Below are 21308 nucleotides of genomic sequence, written 5' to 3' on the forward strand. Positions count from 1 at the left end.
GGAAACACCATACGGTTTTGAGGAACTGCCATGCACAGTGGCTGCACCATTCTACATTCCCACCAACAGTGCATAAGGGTTCTCCATATCCTTGCTAATACCTGTCATTTTCTGTTTTTTGCTTTTTTTTTCTAATAGCCATCCAAATGGGTGTGAGGCAGTGTCGCATTGTGGTTTTCTTAAGAGTATTGAAGTCTTCTGTAGAGATGCCAAAATACTAAGTAAATCTGGTAACATTGCCAGCAGTAAGATCCTACTAGATTTAAGACACTGTAAGAGGCAACAGTACACACAGTCCTGCCCTCAAGGATTTTATCATATAGCTGGGAAGAAAGGACATAGGCATTTAAAAAATAAATAATTCAAGACAGCAGAGTCTAAATGACAAGTATTATGTGAAGACAGAGAAGGGTAAAATTATAATAGGCTGGGCTGATTGATTACAAAAGTCCTTAAAGAGCAAATGGCACTTCAAACATTTTAAAAGGGAGGGTTTAAATCATCCAAAAAAGAGGAAATTAATTTTTTTAATTTCAATTATTATTCATGCATTCCTTCAACAAACATTTATTGTGCTCCTAATCAGTGCTAGACACTGCTAGGTGTTGACCCCCAAGAGCAAGGGAGACAGATAGGCAATGAGTAGTGACAATCCAAGGTGCTGAGTGTGTACACAGTGTGCTGAAGTACTCCTTTCTAAGAGCCTGCTAATCTATCAAGAGGACTGTTAGCACCTCCTTTTACAGTGAATCGTAAAGGGAGTATGTAAAGCACATTTATTTCCAGACTATATTTGTACCCAATTATTTCAAATGGAATATAGCTGGGAATTTTCCATTTTCCTTTGGGAAGGAGACTATGTTCAAGAAGGTAAGGCTGTTGCAAGTTACTTATTAGCCCTCATACCTATCACCCACGTGGGTTCCTGCATTCACAAACATGTGCTAGGCATTGGGGGAGCAAAGAAAGATTAGTAAGATCCTGCAGGGGACAGCCTGGACAAGGGGCTTAGAATTGGTGATCCCTGAATCTCAATGACACATTATCTCAGAAATCATTTCTATATATGACTAAAAAATTAAGAATTCATTCCTTTTTTCTTTTTTTCTTCTTTCTTTTCTTTTTCTTTTTTTTTTTTTTTTTTTTAAGAATTCATTCCTGATAGTTTAGTTCTCAAAGGATAACTATTCAAGACTTCTTTGGGGGAGCCTCATAAACTTTTTGTCTAGTAGATCAACCCGAAGATAAATTCAATTTCAGAGTTACTAGGTGCTTTTCATTAATACCTCAGTGACTTTCTCTTTTCCTCATGAAATCTAACTCTCAAAGGCCTACGTAATGAGGTGTTCATGCATGAAAGGATGGAATAGGTCTGGAATTCTATGTGGATTAGAATCTTTATCTTAATTATGTTTTCTGTAAGTTAAATATCATCTACAAGGAATTATGGGCTTGCTTACCAAGTACAAAGAGTACTAGACTAAGAATCATGAGATCTGGGTTTTAATTCAAGTACTATCACTATTTAATTTTGTTGAAGTCACAGCCTTTATAGGCCTGCTATTTTATGGATCAAGTGAAGAGACTATGGAATATTTTAAAGCTTATGAAAACATAAAATTTAGTATACAATTGAAGGATTATCATGATTAGCTTACTATTGGGCAGCTGGAGATCTGGGGTGGTGCTGAGCATCAAGAATGGCTGAGTGAAAATTTCCCATAGTCTGTTTCTGGATTTCTCACTATTTTTTGTGGACTTCATAACTTGGCTTCTGTACCTATAAAACAGAAAAATCACAATGATTTCCCTGACCATTATGAAAAGAAATTAATAAATATCTATATGTTTTATAGAGATCCCTAAATAAAAGAGGTTAAGAAAATACAAATGACGCTTTGTGTTAATGCCCTTATTAGCTTAGTCTAAGTAGGATCTATCTCTTGGAAAACCTGGAAAAGCTTAGCTACCATTGTTTTGTGACTTTTGCCAACTCCTCAGGGAATTGTGACTTTTCCTGGAAAACAAATTACTACCTTGGGGGAAGGCTGACATCTATGAAGTCTCCTGCAAGTTGCCAGTTCAGGGAGTTCACGCCTGGTACTATGTTGTAAAGGAAAATAAATCTTTTCACAAAAGTGGTCAAGATTATTTGCTAAGCATACCAAGCATTTTCCAAACCGAGTGGAGGTACAATGAGGCCCATTGAGACTTTATGTGTGTTTGTTAGGGTGAATTAACTTTATAGTTAGTATACACTGAGTAACTTGAGTGATTTCCTATGAGCTCCTCTCTGCCTCTCTCACTTCTCCCTTTCTTTTTTCCCACTTCATTTGTCTTCTGAGTCTATTTTACTAGTCGGACAGGCTTTTCAAAGACTTAGGCCACACTGTTTCCTCTGTTCTCTTCAAGATCTCCCCAAAGTGATTTGGGAGCTCTCAGAGACCCAGGAGGAGATAAATGATGTATACCAGTGGCTCTCAACCAGTGGTGATTTGGTAATGTCTGGAGACATTTTTGGTCATCATAGCCAGGGGGAGGGTGCCACTAGCATCTAGTGGATAGTGGCCATGGATGCTGCTAAAAAATCCTACAGCACAGAATTACCTGGTCCAAAATGTCAACAGTGCTGCTGTTGAGAAACCTTGGTACGTACAGATATCAGTAGGTGAAGATTACTGAGGGCACTGCAGCCTCCTGAGGGATGCAAATCGTCAAGGTGGTCAAGTGGCAGCCACTGGCATCAAATTGTCTGGAGTTGATCCGCAGGTTCCCTACTTTTGCTGGCTGTATGATTTTGGACTAATTATTCAACGCCCTGAAAGCAGTTTGTTCATCTGGAAGAAGGGGCCAACAAAGTATCATTCTCACTAAGCTGTACATTCCTTGGAGAAAGAAACCTAATTTTACCTGCCATGTTTAGATTAGGGACCAATACCCAATGGGGAGTACTAAATATCTGTGGATTATCTCACAGTTGTTTTGAGGTCTAAAGCAGAGAACATATATTAAATGATATGAAACACAGTGAGGAGAAAAGCAGTCCCTGACAGTGGGAACTGTTATTATTATGCCTTAAGGGGAACTGCGTGATAACACCCATAGGTTCAAGCAGAGACTTCATAAACATTTTTTGAGGCTTCCCGACTGCCTCTTGCCAGGTCGTTTCTCCCCAGGGGACGTGTTCTCGCCTCCGTCTACAGGGAGGAGGCTTTTAGTTTCCGACCTCCCAAGTTTAAATCCAGCATATTAGGTTAAATTTTCCTTGAAGTAAAACCCCTTAGCAAAGTGCGGGTCTCCAGCTTCAATTTCGAATTCCTCAAACACTAGAACACCCCAAGGGGGTGTGGTGGAGGTAGTAACAGGAAAACTAAAGCCCAAACGGATTCACATTACTGAGTGTCTTATCCACCACCCTAACCCAGGAGAAATGGCCCCGAATTGATTCCACAAACACTGCAGAACAGCGCGGACTCGCCACTCCACCTAACACTGAAGTAAAAGTCGCCACCTTCGGAACCTTCCCGGAAGGCTGCCTCGGACGTCACGCACGCGCACGGGTCGCTGGGCGGCCGCCGCGCAATTGCCCGCCTGTTCTAGGAGGACTACAACTCCCGGCTTGCCTGGCGACGCGGCGTCGCCGGGTAACTCGCGCCAGACGGAGCGCTTTGGGTCAGCTCCTCCGCGCGCCTGCGCCCTGGCGGGCTCTGCGCAGGCGCAGTTCCAACGCTTGGGAAGCGAGGGCGGGGTGTCGTTCCCTTTCGCTGATGCAAGAGCCTAGTGCGGTGGTGGGAGAAGTGTCGGCAGGAGCAGTGCTGCCGCTGGGGCCTGGGGCTGACCCGTCCGACTTCCCGTCTGTGCCGAGCCCACTCAAGCCGCAGCCATGTCCGGGGACGAGGTGAGGGCCTGAGCCTGGTGCTAGGGCTAGGGACTGAGGCGGGGAGCCGAACCCATCCTAGTGTGGGAGACGGGGCCTGCGGCCTAGCGGCCGGCCGCCATGTGGGGTAACCGGGCCTAGGCGACCTGGAGCGGTAGAGCAAGCGAGGACTCCGGAGCTTCGGGGTTGGCCGCGTCCGGTTCTCTTCTGGGCGGCGGCACTCAGACCAGCGTTTCCGGAATGGATAGCAAGTTGAGTCGCTCTCCTAGAACGGCTTGAATGCCGGCTAATGCCCCAACTGAAGGAGATTGAGGCTGGCGACCCCTGCATTCTTTTCGATTTGACACTGCATCTGTAACTCTCCTCGTTGGCCCCGGGAGTGCGGAGAGGAGCCTCCATCGGCTCCGGTGGAGCGCCCTCGTTAAAAACTTTGCAGGCTGGCTTGTCCGGGCCGGTATCCGCTGTTGTTCTCATCTCGAGCATTATTTCTTTAAAAGACCAGGGGCTGAGGGAGATAGGATGAGAGGAAAAGATTCTTCAGGCTCAAAGTGACTAACCTCGGGAAGTTTTAGGGCGGGAGTCCCTGAGCTTTCCTTAACAGCTCACGGCGACGGGAGCGGGAAGTCCGTGCTGCGAAGCTCGTTGGATCTTTTTCTACTGTCGTGCTTGTACCTCAGCAAATTTCCTCAAATCCCTTTTGGTCATACTTATCCCAATTCATGTAAAATCAAGCAGCTTAAAGTGAAATTTGATTTTAAGTATTGTCAGTAGGTACTGATTAACATGGTGGGGGCTACATCTTACCGGCCAGTTCTCCCCACCCAAAAAAAGCTTTTTGATTTATAACTCATTTATGTGAACATTTGAGTGTTTGGCCTATAGGACCTTGGAGAGAAGGAAGGGGGAAAATTCGAGGATTTCTCCATCGTTGGCTTTTGAGGTAGTCCCTGAAGGATCCTTAGAATTTCGTCAAGTGGTGGAAAGATCTGGTCACAGGGCAAGGGAGTGGTTAAGAAGACAAATAAGTGTGCTCACAGAAAGTAGAATATTCTCCAATTAGGTTAGAGTTAATCTCTTGAAATGTAGGTAGTGGCTAATTCACGGAGAGATTTGAAGACCAAATTAAGGAATTTGGATTTATTCTGGAGGAGCCTCCAATCTCTCTTTTGATTCCCACAACTCTGTAAGGACTGTTATACGCATCTTAGTGATAAGAAAACTGAGGCTTAGAGTGTTGTATAATGCCCACGATCAAATAGTAAGTGGCTGAGCCAGTAGTAGAATTCCAGATCTATGCAGTATTTCCTCCATCTAGGTGATTAGGAGGCTCTTGCTCTCTTCAGAGAGAAACGGGGGATCTAAAGGTAGTAGTAGGTGGTTCTTGCTTGGAGGTCATGGTAGAGTCATTGATTGCTCTGCGCTACTGTATTTCAGAAGTTCCTGAGAGTGGCAGTGTTTCACATTTTGTTTACCCATTTTCTAAGCTTTCCATAACCTACAACAAATAAAGTACCTATGTAGTGCAAGGTACTGTGGGGTGCTGTTCTGTGTGTGGTTTCTATGGTAAAGTACTCAGAAGTGTTGTAAGGGAGGTAAGAGAGACCTACTAGTTGCTGCAGGAGGTAGAAATAGAGCCTTCAACATAGAGATTTGGGGGCTGGAGGATGCAGTTTAGTAGTGGGATCAGGTTTTGAAGGAAGTAGAATGTGAATGCATTACTGAAGGGTGAATAGGATGTTGTCAAGCCGAGATGGCAGAACCAGCGTTCTAGCGTAGAGCTTTTGAAAGCCAATAAAGTATTAAGCAGCTTGGCACTCTAGGTCTTCCATCCAACTTCGTTTTATAGACAGGAAATTAGGGCCTAGAGAGGTTAACTTGCCCAAGATCACAGAGCAGGTTAGTGGGTCTAGAACCCTGCCTTTGGCTTGTATTCTGGAGGTATGCGAAGGTTCTGGTTCCTCCAGTGTTGTTGACTAGATAAGTATTCTTAGGCTAATCCTTAACTTCTGACTACAGACTTGTAAGGATCAAGTGAAAAATCTGTACATGGAAATGACTAAACTTCACACATTTCTTTTTAAACCTGGTAATGAAGCCAAAACTCACCAAACATAAGGTCTTTGAATTTAGTGGAACCAACACCTTTTAAAAGCACTATTCTAGAAATACAGGTGCTACCCAGTAAGGAAAACTTCCCTAATCTGCAGGCATTCGTTATTTTTCAGACCATTTTTTTAAAGTGATGTCAATAATCAAGATTATTGCTTATTACTAGGCCCCATTCACAAGGCGTCAGAACATCGGGTTTTCATACAATACTAGGTAAGGTGTTTTACAAAAGAAGCTTTAAAATGAAAAAGAAGTTTCTGATTAAAAATAGATGTATGTTGTATGAAGTTTACAAAACAAGAATTCAAAGAGATGTCACCCAAAAATGACAACACTTGGCATTTGTCCCGTTCATCTTGCTTTTATGGGTTCTTTTGTAACTCACCTGGTGCGGTGTATCCATCAAGCTCTCATTGTGGGTAAGGTATGATGGACGGGAGTAGGCTTCCAGTATGATGAAGCACTTGGCTATTGTCTGGGTAATTTTTACTGGTATCTCTTTTTCTCACCTTCTCCAACCCAACCTACAGTGGGAAGTTGGAAATGAAAAACTGCTTTCGAAGGCTTTGTTATAGACTTAAAAATTAGCAAGAGAGTGTGGTTTTTCCGTAAAAACCTGTTTGCTCCTCAAATCCAAACTCGTTTCATAAACAAAACGTTTGGAATGTGATAATTTGTTGTCATACGTGAGTGTCTTAAAAACCCATTTTTTAGGTCAAGACCAACATGGTCTTGTGAGTGGGAGGTCTCTGCTTTGGGCACTGCTTTGAGATCCCTGGTTTCCTTATTTTTAACTAATTTGATGGGTGGTATGAATAAAATGAGGCAATGAATATATGTCTTAAGTATCCAGAGAAAAATAAAGAGATGTTAACCATTTGTGTATAATTCCTGCATGTTTAATACCCTTTAGATAGCTACAACCAAACTTACCCTATAGAACTAAATACAGATTTCTTCAGAAGATAAGGCAGTTTTAAGGTTGTCCTGATTTCAGAATCCCTCCCATCTTTGATCTGTCTTGCTGAATAATAGTTAAAAGATAATTAATATTCCAGGGCTTTTGATACTTGAAAAAATGCAACAAATGAATTGTAAGCCCTGCCAGACAACCAAATTTATAGTGCCGGGAGTACTGTCTGTCCTTTTGCCAAATCTCCGTATCGTAGAGTGCGGATGTACTGTAGCTGTCTCCCTGGAACAGATAGCACTACTCCATGTGGGGTGACCTATGTCCCAGTAGGTCAGCAGTGGGGAACTCCGTCCTCCTGGCTATTCTCTTTAAGTTTGCCAGATTATGTTCTTCAGACTGACTGCATCTTTAGAATTCATTTATATACTTAGATCCTTACTAAGTAGGAGAGGATAACTTTGAAATGAGGCTGTATGAATTCCCAGAATGTCTTGCAGTTCCTTTATTATTGGGTGAGGATGATAACCGCCCTGCCTTATTACAGACCATAGTTTGGTTTCAGTGTATCTCAGGTTCCTTAATGTACTTAGGACATAAAGAAATTTAAGCTAACTTAAGCAATTTGGGGAAATTTTTTTTTTTTTTTGGAGAGTTTCATGGTACATCTTGGATATTAGATCACCCCGAGATGATGAGATTTCACTGATAGGAATCGAGCTATACCATGCTTTGTGAACTGTAAAGCATTACATAAATTATGATAATAATTGAATTCAATCAGTTGGGCTCCAGTCCTTTTCTTTTAAACATTCAATACATTATCACAACAGATCATTGGGCAAAATGCTGGATTTAAGCTTGGTACAGTTTGGACCAAGATTGGTAAGGAGCTTAGAGAAAAATACTTGGGATTTGAATCCAATTTTGTTTGACTCACTCTTTCCACACTACTGGCATCTGCCATATATGTTGTTTAAACTATTATGTCTAAAATAACTTTATCTGTATTTTTTTCTAAGATAGTCTACGGAAGTTATAAATTAGTTTTTCACTTATTCTCTAGTGGACATTAGCTAAAAATAACTTAAGAAAACTTTTAATGTTCCAGAAACCAAAAAGAAGATTAAAAGATTGTATAGAAGTTTCTCTTACTCGGATAAGAGATTTGCTATGTGAAGGTTGCTGATGGATTTCCTTAAAGGTTTGTCTGAATTTCCAGATAAGCTTAAAAAAAAAAAATTATTAGGTCAAGTCTTCTGGTGTAGCCACCCCAGGTTGCCAGCCTTAAATAAAACATGTACGAGTATAACCTGCCTGGGTATTGGTTTTCTCATCCATAAAGGAAGGGGTGTAGCATAGGTTGTTGGTAAGGTCCCTTCCCTAAATTCCATGATTTATTCATCATTTGCTCGTGAAACTGAAAGTGAAGTTGCTACATCTTGTGATAATTTATAGATTGAAAGGCGGGTGTACATGTTGAAGGATCACTTCCCCTGCTGCCACCCCCACTGTGTTTAATAGTATAAGGAAGGTTGGATGGACTTTTTAAATCCTTTTTTGGTACTTTAATGCATCAGATACTCTTAAGAGTTTGCCTTTTGCAGATACCTTATGTTTGGAATGTGACCATCATTAAAAACAATCACTTGGTCCCTTTTAAACAGATGATTTTTGATCCTACTATGAGCAAGAAGAAAAAGAAGAAGAAGAAGCCTTTTATGTTAGATGAGGAAGGGGATACCCAGACAGAAGAAACCCAGCCCTCAGAAACGAAAGAAGTGGAGCCAGAGCCAACTGAGGACAAAGATGTAGAAGCTGATGAAGAGGACAGTAGGAAAAAAGGTGAGCGGTAGACGGGAGAGAGTCGGTTTTCCTGGGAGACAGGGTTCTCTCCCGTTGATGTTTTGGATTTTGTACATACAGTGACCTCACAGCCTGACAGGCTGTTCCAGGTAAGTTGAGGACATCACGTCTGTGCACTGGACCTTGTCAGATTTCTGATAGACTTGTCCCACTGAATCCACAAGTGGCAGAGATGACAAAACCTTGTCATTCCAGGGCTGGTTTTCCAGTTTAACTTGTCAGGTCTCTTCTCCAATTTTAATGGTGGTTGTATTTGAGTGTAGACCGAAAGAAATAGGACCAAGAAAGTCAGTTTGTGTCTTAACAAATATGAAAATGTATAGAAGAGATTAAAATTACAATGTAAAATGTTTCGGTTTAGACATCAGCATTAGTCAATCTTGTGCTTTAACTTAGATACCATTTCACTATTGAAAATAAATTATTCAATAAATATAATGTCTGTTTATGATTCTGTTTATAAAGTCTGTTTAAAAATATAAGACACTGCTGGGAATAGAGAGAACTGGAATTCATTGATCATCTACCATGTGCTAAGCATCTTATATGTTTAAAATAAACTTGGAAAGTAAGTCATTCTTGAAATGAAACAAAATAAATTCGTAAATAGCTTCTTGAAAAAATTTGTAGCAGAGGGATCCCAAAATATTCCGGGTGTATAACAGGACAGAACATATGGAAAACTTATGGAACAGAATTCATTACTCACTAATGGTGGGCAAAATTTCATTTTATCCATATTGTAGCCTTATTTAATGAATATGAAATACTTTATAAGGCCTTTCCTTGGTTGATTCAATAACATGTTTAGCTACATCCTAGAATTTAGGTGGAAAAGTCATAGTGTCTAGTAGGGAGATAGATAAGCAAGCTGGTAAGTACCTCTGTTGGGGTAACGGAAGGTACTGTTGAAGCACCTGAGGGGCACCTAATCCAATTAGGGGAAAGGAGGAATAGGCTTAGAGAAGGTTTCTTGGTGGAAGTAACTTCTAACGAAGATCCCAGGAGATGAAGGTAAGTGCTATGTGGGAGGACCCGTGGGAAGGCTTGGAGGTGAGAGACTACACACTTTGCACGAAGAAGGGAAGTAGTTCAGTTGGGCTGGAACCAGGGATTGAGGTGTGGGACATGAGATGGTAGGTAGAAGTGGAGGGATAAAGCTGGAGAGCCTTGGAAATTGTGTTAGAACCCTGACTGTGTGTTGGGAATAATGAGACATGTTACGATCAGATTACTAAATAAATATTCTTAACATGGTCCCCTAACCAGATTTTTCCTACAAAGCTTTGAGTTGATCTGCCATTGTGTTTCTCAGAACCATAACTTTTGTGGTTGTGGAACCCACTGTACTAATTAGTACCTGATCTCTATTCTGGTGACTTGATTAATTAATAGCTGAAATGTTGGTTTAACTCATAATTTGATGCTTTGCCTTCTGATATTTGTTAATAATTGAATCCAGTTATCTTTTTTTAGATGCTTCTGACGATCTAGATGACTTGAACTTCTTTAATCAAAAGAAGAAGAAGAAAAAAACAAAAAAGATATTTGATATTGATGAAGCTGAAGAAGGTGTAAAGGTAGTATTGCTTTCTTATTGAAGGTAAAATTTGACCTCTTGAAAGGTTGCTAAATGGCTGTTTCTCCCTCTGTCTCATCTCTTATTAGCTTTGCTTTTGTCAAGTACTTACCGTGTTTCCACAAAAGTAAGACCTAGCCGGACCATCAACTCTAACGCGTCTTTTGGAGCAAAAATTAATATAAGACCGGATCTTATATTATTTTTTGCTCCAAAAGACGCGTTAGAGTTGATGGTCCGGCTAGGTCTTACTTTTGTGGAAACACAGTAATCACAGCTATTATGGTCATTTTTGGGGCATTGTATCTGACTAGATATTTTAAAGGAACTAATGGTTCAAAGGAATGTAAATTAGGTTTTATACATTGTATTGTGTGCCTTTAAAATGTTTACAAAACGCCCCTTTTCATTAACCATACTGAGATTGGCTGGGGGGCAGATGTTTCTGTAAGTAATAAATCCTGTGAAGCAAATATTCTTCTAGTTTCTTCTGTTAAACTTTTGGTAGCATGTTTAAGATACACGACCCCAGTCTGTGGTGGTTGGTAACTGATGATCTTATGGCCTATAGGAGACAGAGCATTCAGGCTGGTTTTATGGAGTTCTCTGATCTTATGGGTTGTCTTATTACTGAATTGATTACCAATACAAATATCTCAAAATTGAACGAGTAGAGAGATGGGTGGGTAGGTGGGTAAATGGGAGGATGGATGTAAGAAGGAGCTGTAAGTCTGTCCTTTCCTTACTTAAGAGCTACCATTTTAAAGACCCTGTCCAGGACTCGAGCAGAACTCAGCATCTGTTTATAAAAGCCAGGGTAATAGCAATTTTATGTATACACAGAGAAAGAGCAAGAGTTGAGAACACACACATGCACTAAGTGTCTTATTTTGTGTCTTCTACCCAAATGTTTCTTTGGTAAATAGTTTTATTTGTTCAAACTCAAGTAAACAAGGTGTATCCCACGTATAGCGGGAAATGTATGCAATAATTCATTGAGTTTTGGAAACTCACAATTTTGATGACTTAGTTAATTCAGCAAATGTGTATTGGTGATTACAGTGAGTCAGACATTGTGTGCTAATTGCAAAGGTACTGAAATGAATAAGATATTTTTCCTGTTTTCAGAGGTTATGTTAGTTAAGGGATAAGTTAGTCCTTTAGAAAAGGATGATTTTACCTGGATTTATCTTATTTTCTCCCTGGTTGGGGATTCTCTTCTCTTCCTACTATTGCAGGGAAGTTGAGAAGGAAAAATATTTAAATTATACTGAACAAGTGAGGTTTAAATATCCTGAGTAACAAAGTGACACACCGGAGATATGCCACAGAGAGTCTTGGTTAACAAGGTTTTTTGATTGATTCCTCTAATAGCCTTTGTCGTGAAGGGTCACTTACAAGCTCCACTCTTACTAAGTGCTTGTATACTTTTTTCTCTGCTATTGAAGTCATAACGTAAGACATTATTACAAATATCCTTATCAGACAAGGCATGGACATTAATTAAAACCTGACGTGTTTTTAAGATCTTGGGTTACTCTCCCATCTGGATTTTCAGACCATCACCAGGCTTTTGACAAATCTTGAAAAATACTTTGTGCTAGTGTCTGCCTTTCACTGGGTCTTAGCCTTGGTTTGGAACTAGATCTTACTGGGGTAAAATAAATAATAGTATAGGATGAGAAGTTGACTGGTGTGTGCTAATTTATATTCGGCATGTCTGAGTTTCTCATTTATTGACTGTCGTCTTTGAGACTAGATTAATACCTAGTTTTTTGATTGCGTGTTATCCAGCTAATACGCATATGCTGATCAAATCTTTGATGACCAAATGTGGGCACTAAGACTATACAGTTGGATTTGGGATCTAAAAGTTGGGCTTTGTTTATTCCCAGCTGTTCTAACTTTTCTGCTGATAAGATTTCTCAAATGTCTATAGCCATTGTTGGACTAGTTTAGGATGTAGGCACACAAAAATAGATATTGATAGGTAATGTTGATAGCATATTTCAGGGGAGGGAGGTGGATAAACTGATGAAAGGAGGGAGGAATTAGAAGGCTAGAGACAAACACTGGGCCTTTCTGCTCTTCTGGGAGTGAGGGGGTTACGACTCATTTCTGGGCTGTGGTATGCCGTTTGCATCCATAACTATAGCAACTAATCTTGGGATTAACCTTTACCTTGTCTCCATCCATTCATCACATGATCCTAATTCTCCATGGGTTCTGCCTTTTCCCTCTTCCATGATGTCATCTACTGAAGTGATGCTTCGCAGTCTGGTGCCAAGCTGATTGTGGTATAATAAAAAATAAATATTTAGTCTTTGTCTCTGTCCTGGCATACAGCTCCTAAAACCCTTGGAATCTCCGCATGATCAAAGTATCTTTTGAGATGACTGGTGGCTGGGAGTTCCTGAATAGCTTCAGCACTGGGGCTGGTGGTCAGAAAGATCAAGCCATGAATAGAATTTTCACATACATCCCCCCCCCCACCCTCAGGGGAAAGGGTTGGAGATGGAGTTCAGTCACAGTGGCCAATGGTTTAATCAGTCATGCCTGCGTGATGAAGCCTCCATAAAATCCCCTAAATGGTGGAGTTTGGAGAGCTTTGGGGTTGGTGAACAAATCAGGGTGTCAGGAAAGTAGGGTACCTGGAGAGGGCACGGAAGCACTGCACCTGCCCTCCTCCCCTCTCCTTGCTCTGTGCGTCTCTTCCATTTGGCTGTTCTGTGTTGCATCCTTTATTATAAACTGGTAATGGTTAAGTATTTTCCTGAGCTCTGAGTCATTCTAGCAAATTATTGAACCTTGTGGGGAGGGTGTTGTGGGAACCGCTGAATCTGTAACTAAGTCAGATATAAGTGTGGGTAACCTGGGGACCCTATACTTTTGACTGGCCTCTGAAGTAAGGACAGTCTTATGGGACTGAGCCTTTAAACCTGTGGAGTTTGTCACTGACTACACATAATAGCAGAATTGAATTGACTTGTACTTCACCTAGTTAGTGTCAGAGTGTTGAACCGATGTGGAAAAACACCATGTATTTGGTGTCAGGAGGAAGAAAAACCCTCCTACTGACTGTATCAGACTACTTAGAAACTTCTTTAAAATACTGCTGACCCCTGTTCCTGCTAAAGATTGTCAATCAGAAGATCTAAGATTCTTAAAAGTTTCCCAGGTGATTCTGATAGTGGCCTGGTTTGGAAACATGGACAATAATTTTATGATTCCAAGGCTGATAGCTAAAAGAAAGGAAAAGATCCCACAAGACTGTTTTTTTTGTTTGTTTGTGTTTTTTTTTGTGTGTTTTTTTTTGTTTGTTTGTTTTTTTAACAAAACTGTCTTTGGAGAATTTCCAGTTTAAATGACAGACTCTGAGCCATTTGTGCTCACCTGTGACATTTCTTGTATGTAACTACAGTTTTGAATATCTAATTTTTTTTCCTTTAAAAGGATATCAGCCCATGTCATTTAAAAAAAAATGGTCCTAGTATCAAAATGTTGATACTCTTATCTCAAACTCTTAGGATCTTAAGATTGAAAGTGATGTTCAAGAACCAGCTGAACCAGAGGATGACCTTGACATTATGCTTGGCAATAAAAAGAAGAAAAAGAAGAATGTCAAGTTCCCAGATGAGGATGAAATTCTAGAGAAAGATGAAGGTAATATTGGGGGCTCAGCAGCTCGTTTCTAGGTTACTCAAACCTTTGGCCTACATCTTTTTGATAGGTGGGTTCCTTTCTATTTTTTCTTGCACCTTCTTTTCACTGCCTGATAATGGAAGCTAAAAGGAGTTAGTATCTAACTTAATAATAACAGTTAAAGATTTCCTGGGGGAAGAATTTGGCAATTGTGATTTCATTAAATCATACAGATTCGGCGATTGGGAAAATTATTGTAACTGAATTTTAAATAATGTTAAAAAAATTTTAAATATTTTGTTAAAAGTGCTGTTTTATTAGTTTCTAAGTGCTATAGGGTCTTTAAAAAACTTGACTATAGTCAGCAGATGGGATTTTATGGATGTGGATGTTTCTTAAGTGCTTCAAAACAGTAGGGTGTTTTTTCCTCTAATTATCCCAGTGCATTATTTTATCTTGTTTTTGTTAAATCAAGTGTGTGTCTGTGTTGCCACAAATTCCTAGAGAGGTCTCTGTTAAAGGGTTATGAAAATCGTAGCATCCTTGTCTTTAAGGAATAAGAGGCTATTTGTGAACCTTGATGCCTTGCGCTTGGGGGTGTTGTGAATGCAGTTCTGGGAGAGAAGACAAATGTCTTCGACGCTTTCATTTCTCTAGATCTGCCTCTATCCCTCATTCTTACAGTCTTTGTTAATCTGTAGCTTTAGAAGATGAAGACAGCAAAAAAGATGATGGTATCTCATTCAGTAACCAGACAGGCCCTGCTTGGGCAGGCTCAGAAAGAGACTACACATATGAGGAGGTAAGACAAATTCTGTTATGAAAAGGGGCTAAGCTGTTCACTGGAACTCAAAAAAAAAGCAAGATAAATATAAATGTTCCCTGAATTGGAAGTGCCATTGAACTCTACAGATTGATAGTGAAACAGACCGAGAGGTCACACAGCCAGTACGTAGTATTGCCTGATGCCCGCATATGGGGTAGCCTGCCCATAGCGTGGCAGTCATAGTACTCACTGATCCCATCTGAATCCATGAACTTCTAAGGGCATGGAGCCCCCTGGAATGGGGGTAGGGGCGGCAGTGGGAAGAGGAAGTGGCTGATTCAGGGCCAGGAAGTCAAGTTTGCTTGTTTGGGCTTTCCTGAGTCTTACTTTTCATTGTATCATATACTCTCCCATAGAAACAGCAGAATTAGTAGGGGCTCGTTCATTCATTTAATTTTTAACAAGGAATTGCTGAGCTTCCATAATGGACCAGATCCTCGTTGAGAATTGAGTCCTGTTCTCAAGGAGCTCCCAGAACATGTAGTAAAAAGTGAAGTTTGCTCAGCTTAAAGGTAAAGCAAAGTGACTTAAGTGGGAACTTGATACTCCTGCTGTTAATAAGAATGTACATGAATACCATTTTATCTCTATAGCTACTGAATCGAGTGTTCAACATCATGAGGGAAAAGAATCCAGATATGGTTGCTGGAGAGAAAAGAAAATTTGTCATGAAACCTCCACAGGTCGTCCGAGTAGGAACCAAGAAAACGTCTTTTGTCAATTTTACAGATATTTGTAAACTGTAAGTTGGTTAATGGAGAGTCGTCATCCCAAATACCAGATTCTCAGTGGAGTTTATGTTAAAGGTCCTTATTGTGGACTTTATTGCAAGTAGAAAGAGAATGCACAACTGTCAGGGTTGGGTTGAGGGAAGTCAGTTCAAGTCCATCAGTTCTTTCGACTCATAGGGCTCAGGGCTTGTTTTATCAGGTATCCAGAGGTGAGAAAAGCCAACTCATGCTGATGCATGAGAGTTTATCCTCACCAGATGGAATAAAGAGTGAGGAGGCTGATTGTAACCCTCAGAGCGGGAGCCTGGGGAGCCCAGGGAGCCCAGGGAGGCGGAAAAGCCATCAGGTTGGGATGGGCCTGCCAAACAAGTGCAAACTGAGCTCTGGGAAAGCAGCTAAATTTGGTGTGCCTCTTACTTGGATGGTCATTGCCAAGACACAGTCAAAGAGATTTCAGCTTTCTTGATTACCATCACATTCCGTGCCTGCCTGTATCACCCCCAGGTCACTGTCTGGGCCTGGCTCTTCTCAGCTCCTCAGCTATACCTTTTCTGGCAGGTTCCTTAAGGCCACTGATCGTATCTACTATTCTTCAATTTCATAAGTGATAATGCTTGTTGCGGATAAAAGAGAAAAAATGGTAAACAAAAAGAGAAAATAATCACTAAAAATGCTACCACCCAGAGATACACCACTTTTTTTCATTGCTTATAGGCATTACTTTAGACTTTTTGCTGATGACAACAGTATTTGCTTATTATAGAAAAATTAGAAAATATAGACATGCTAAAAAAAGAAAAATCATCTGTAAGTCCACCATTAAGAGATAGGAAATCATAGTTTAATATTATGTTTAGCTAGTTTTATGCATATCAGTATTTTAAAATAAGGCATCATACTAATTTTTAACCTGTTTTTCTCTTAATATACTGTGAAACATTTACTTGTCATTAAATTATAAATGTTTACAGTAGCTACACAACATAGTCTAACAGTTTTTGAGTTATACATGGTTGTTTCCAGATTTTTATTATCAGAAGCAAAGCTTTGGGGGACATCTTTATCTGTGTATCTTGGCAGTAACTCAGAATAGAGCTTTAGGGCAAAAATTCCCAAAATGCAATTGCGGAGTCCAAAGGAATATCGGATATTTTTATGCCAAACGTTGGTAAATTGCTTTCCAACAAAACTTGTACCAGTTTATACTCCCACTAGCAATGTAGGAGCTTGCTTGTTTCATTATCTTTTTACCAACCTTCACTCCTTACGTTTGGGGGGGGAAACTGTCTTTAAAATTGTAATAGTATCTGGTTATTGAAACAAGTTTAAACAATGCCAAGTAAGTTATAGTTAAGTTAAAAAGTGAAAATACTGAATGGCTTTGCTTTGGATTTGCTTTTTCCATTTTGTATGTTTTTTTGTTTTTTTATGGAGACCTGTCATGTTCTAAAAGCAAGATAGAAGAGATGTACCATAATTTATTAACCACTCCCCGGTTGGTGACTATTTGAGCTCTTTTCAACTTTTCTGCTGTTATGCTGCCATGAAATACTTCCCTATATATTCATTTTTTTTTAAATGAAAATTTTCCAATAGGAAATATATAGGAATTAGCATCACAAACACCCAAGTATCGTATTGCTTAGGTTTGGTGTATTTTGACATTTTGACACATTTTGCTTCTGATCTTTAAGAGGGTTTTACAGTTATACAATTAAAGCCATCTCTGTATCTCTCTCACCTTCCTTCCCAGAAAAAGATGTTATCCTCTAAAGTTGTTTACCTTTCCTGTCCATGTTTCTAGACATTTACTCGTATGTATATCTTCATAAATAACATGTAATATTGTTGCATGGGCTTTAAAATGTAAATAAATTATATATATATATATATATATATATATATATATATATATATATATCTTTATTTCAGTGTTTGATGCACTGTGCACTAAAATTCACCAAATAGCTGAGTAATCACAGATTAAAACAGTGAACAGGATGGTTTTTTAGAAGTTTGGTTAGATTTTCATGGAAGATAAGGTTTATATGTTCCCCTTTCTTTTTAGATTACATCGTCAGCCCAAACATCTCCTCGCATTTTTATTGGCTGAATTGGGTACAAGGTAAGAAACTATATTCACATTTATATATAGTTTTCCTAGACATTTCATGATTTCTCTCAACTTGAAAAGAATATATAAACACTTAGAAAAAACATTCACGTGATTATCAGAGGAACTTTAGGCCAGTGAAGGAGGAAAATCAGCTCATTTCTGTGGGAGAGCTTGGCTGCGTGAGAATAGAGAACAGAATAACAGTAGCTCCTCTGAATAGGCCTGCAGGTGTGCCAACATGCGTGCCATGGCACTGCAGTATTTAGTTTCCTGTCATTAATTGGAATTCTTGGGTCTTTTTATGGAGCAAATATTAGATTTCAGAGGAAGCCATTTTCTTAGGTCAAAAATTATTTCCTAAATTGTTAATAGGCCATTGATGAAATACAGCTTGTAAGTTGCTGAATGGCCCAGGAGAAACATTGAAAGAGGGATCCATAGTTAGTTACTTCCCTGTCTTCAGGGCTCACCTATTGAAGGCACTGAGCCAGTCCATCCCCATTCAGGAAGGCCAGGATCCCATGGAGTTTTGACCCTAAGTGCTAGGAAGCCAAATGTCCCTTTAAAAATAAGTACTCTCTTCCCTGATTAATTATAGAAAATAAAAAGGCATTCAAGGAGCAAGGGGGAAAAAATAAGTAGTGTAGACTCAGGGTATAATAATAATGACCAACACATACCGAGTGCCTGCTGTATGCCAGCTCTATGCCCTGCACTTCTTTGGGGACCATCTCAGGCTTTACAACAGCACTATGTGCTGTTAGTAGAAACGCATATTACCCATCTTAAAGATCTGGAAACAGGTTCAGTGAAGGAAGTTGTAGTTGGTCACATAGCTAGTTAATGGCACAGTCGATATGCAAAGTCAGGTCTGCCTGTCTCAGGAGCTTGAGCTCTTAAAAGGCTTCATCCTCTGCCTTGCTGGCAGTACAGAGATAATAAGGTATTGTTTTTCTTCCTACGCTTAAAACTCAGTTTGTAGGGATTGACTACACTTGCTATGGAGTTGAGTGATTTAATTGACCAGTGGTAGATATGTAGGCTGTTGTAGAAGAATTGTTTTAAATGTAAATGTGTTACAATCATTGTTTATTTTTAACTTGCATAAATTAATGAAGGAGTAAAAGCTAGGAGTGTTTTTCCTACTTCTCAAAATAATTCAGTTTTTGTAGAGGTAGGATAAATTATAACAAGTTGTGACCAGTAAACTTAAGGTCAGTGGGCTAAATAGAGGGTTGAGAAAATTTATTTTGACAGTGAAAAAAAAAAAATTCCTGCATCAAGCATTGGAATCACCATAACCTGGAGATTTAGGGTTACAGCCCATGGAGGCTGAGGATCATAGGAGAGGTTCTTGCAAGTCAGTTTTATAGTAAGATACAGAACAAATGTAAATTTAATGCTACCTGGCTGAATTTTGTTTCACTTTGTGATTTGTAATTTTTAACAAATAATATCTAGCCCAGAACTTCTGTTTCTTTTCAAAAAGTGTCTCTTTAAGCACCATTGACGCTATGTGGTTTGTGATTTCAGCTGTACTGGGGGTGGGGGGGCAGTGATTAAGAGTTTTATAGAGCTGCATATCACACATTCATTTAAATGTACAATTCAGTGGTTTTTAATGTTCACATTAGTTGAACAACTATCACAACAATCAGTTTTAAGAGTTTCATGAACTATAACTGAGTCAAACTATTTGGTGCTTAAAATTTTTAAAGATATCTGTAGCTCCTTATTTTTATATTTATAGCTCCCCTCACTACTTTGCACATGGTATACATTCAGTAAAGTGTGTTTTTCCTTGTTGGATGAATGGGCCATCACACACTAGGAATCAGTTTGTTTCAGACTTAAATTTAGTTATAAATCTGATTTGTTGCTGGAGACTTAGTTAGTTGAAATTGGATTTACTGTTATAAAATAATGGGTAGGCCATCAGATACCAACTACTTAAAAATTTTGAGAAACCAGGTAGTATAGCACTGTTTCTAGAACTTATCCTGTGCCATTGAATATATCTTAATTTCATTAAATGTAAAGGTCTTGGAATTTGGTCCCTTACAGGAAAAAATGAGATATTTTTGTTTTCTTTCATAGTGGTTCTATAGATGGTAATAACCAACTTGTAATCAAAGGAAGATTCCAACAGAAACAGATAGAAAACGTTTTGAGAAGATATATCAGTAAGTGTGTAATTTTAACACATCACTCTGAAATGTTCTCATCGGTTGTATTATTTTGGGAAGAGCTATTGGTTTGTAATGGAGCTGGAAAGACTGGCCTTAACACGTTGCGTACGGTGGGGTTTAAATCCCTCGTGAAGATTCTCGTGATCCGTACGCAACGTGTTAAGATGAGGGAAAATGATAGTGATGGGGAGGTGAGGCAGGGAGGGGGCCCATGGCAGCTAATTAGGGGTTTGGGGAGAGGGGTTTGTCTTTCCTAAGAAGGCCCAGCTAATTAAGGCTGCTGGTTGGTTCCAGGCTGAAGGCCAAGCAAGTCGTAGAAAATATGTCTGCATTCAAGCTTAGCCTTCTTTTATCTTCCTAATCACTTACAACTGGCAGGTCTCTTATTATACCACCTAGGAAAGCTAATAAGCTCTGAGTGGCTGTCCTGTAGAAGAACCAGGAGTAGGCATCTGGCAAATGTTCCTGCCTCCTTGGACATTTGGAGTCTTTTTTTTTTTTTTTTTTAACCTTTGGTTTGGTACCTGAAGCATTAGGTACTAAACACAGCAGACAGTTTGTATTTCTTTACCATACAAATAGTTCAGCTATAAACTTACCAATAAGTTTAGCTAAGCTTCCTTGGTCTGGGTGCCAGCCTGGGCTTATGGAGTTCAGTGTATAAGTGTTTCAGAGGGAAGAAACTTCTGGCTTAGTGTAGCCACCAGCTAATTCTGTATGTTTCTCTTCCTGCAGAGGAATATGTCACCTGTCACACGTGCCGATCACCCGACACAATCCTGCAAAAGGACACCCGACTGTATTTCTTACAGTGTGAAACTTGTCATTCTCGATGCTCTGTTGCCAGCATCAAAACCGGCTTCCAGGCTGTCACAGGCAAGCGAGCACAGCTCCGTGCCAAAGCTAACTAATTTGCTAATCACCACTGATTTTGCAAAGTGTGTTGTGGAGATTTGGCTGGACAGGTTTACCATCAGAGTGAATATACAGTATATTAAAAACAAGATAGAAAAACTGCCAAGCTCTTTGGCGTGCAGCTGGTCTGAAATCCTTACAAGATGCCGATGCTCAAGCTGTTGACATACTCATTGCCTACTTTAACAACTGTCAGAGAAACATGATGGGTAAGGCGGTGCTTTTTTAAAATCGTTCATAGACTTCTGTAAAATGCAAGATAAATTAAAGTTATTATAACAGTGATTCTTTCAATTTGGTTTGTCCTTCAGTTTCTTTTCTATAAAAATTGTGCTTAATGAATTCAGCAAAACAGTTTGTGCCTGGGCTCTGGCGAGGTTTCTGCATCCTTGTCCTGAGAAACTGGACACTGTCATGACAGGGGCTTCAGCTGAGAAGCCATTTTCCTCTCCGCTTCTCTTGAGATACATCAAGTAGACAGCTTCACATTGAGAGGGTGGTTGGAGCATGAAATCTGGGAGGACAGCCTGTTTTCGGTGTCCAGGGAC

General features: G+C 39.8%; 2 protein-coding genes across 3 annotated transcripts in view; one reads left to right on the forward strand and one right to left on the reverse strand.

Moving 5' to 3' along the window:
• The window catches only part of ASIP (agouti signaling protein), a 90695-nt gene extending 87005 nt beyond the window's left edge, over positions 1-3690 (reverse strand). Inside the window, exons 1-3 of the mRNA XM_088789193.1 lie at positions 3456-3690; positions 2657-2837; positions 1659-1780 (exon numbers count right to left, since the gene is read on the reverse strand). The gene's annotated coding sequence lies outside the window, so the exon portion shown is untranslated. The remainder of the gene's footprint in view (positions 1-1658; positions 1781-2656; positions 2838-3455) is intronic.
• A 63-nt stretch (positions 3691-3753) lies between these two features.
• EIF2S2 (eukaryotic translation initiation factor 2 subunit beta) lies at positions 3754-21054 on the forward strand. Of its 2 annotated transcripts, none has more exons than XM_074318250.2 (9): positions 3754-3958; positions 8477-8741; positions 10239-10342; positions 13869-14004; positions 14685-14785; positions 15403-15551; positions 17609-17665; positions 19754-19839; positions 20581-21054. In XM_074318250.2, exons 2-9 carry the CDS (start codon positions 8564-8566, stop codon positions 20754-20756), a joined length of 987 nt encoding a protein of 328 aa, XP_074174351.2. In that variant the 5' UTR covers positions 3754-3958; positions 8477-8563; the 3' UTR covers positions 20757-21054. The 2 variants fall into 2 exon arrangements, with proteins under 2 accessions (XP_074174351.2, XP_019589363.2); XM_019733804.3 differs by having other exon boundaries at positions 3759-3898; positions 8564-8741.
• Positions 21055-21308: the final 254 nt, after the last annotated feature.

Source organism: Rhinolophus sinicus, chromosome 13 (genome assembly GCF_057876585.1).
Source record: "Rhinolophus sinicus isolate RSI-liver-muscle chromosome 13, RSI-T2T, whole genome shotgun sequence".
Lineage (NCBI taxonomy): Eukaryota > Metazoa > Chordata > Mammalia > Chiroptera > Rhinolophidae > Rhinolophus > Rhinolophus sinicus.

Excerpts from the sequence above, each read along its gene's own strand:
- EIF2S2 (XM_019733804.3), top strand. Across the intron at positions 10,343-13,868 it reads AAGCTGAAGAAGGTGTAAAG|GATCTTAAGATTGAAAGTGA; the intron begins GTAGTATTGCTT and ends TCAAACTCTTAG. Across the intron at positions 19,840-20,580 it reads CGTTTTGAGAAGATATATCA|AGGAATATGTCACCTGTCAC; the intron begins GTAAGTGTGTAA and ends CTCTTCCTGCAG.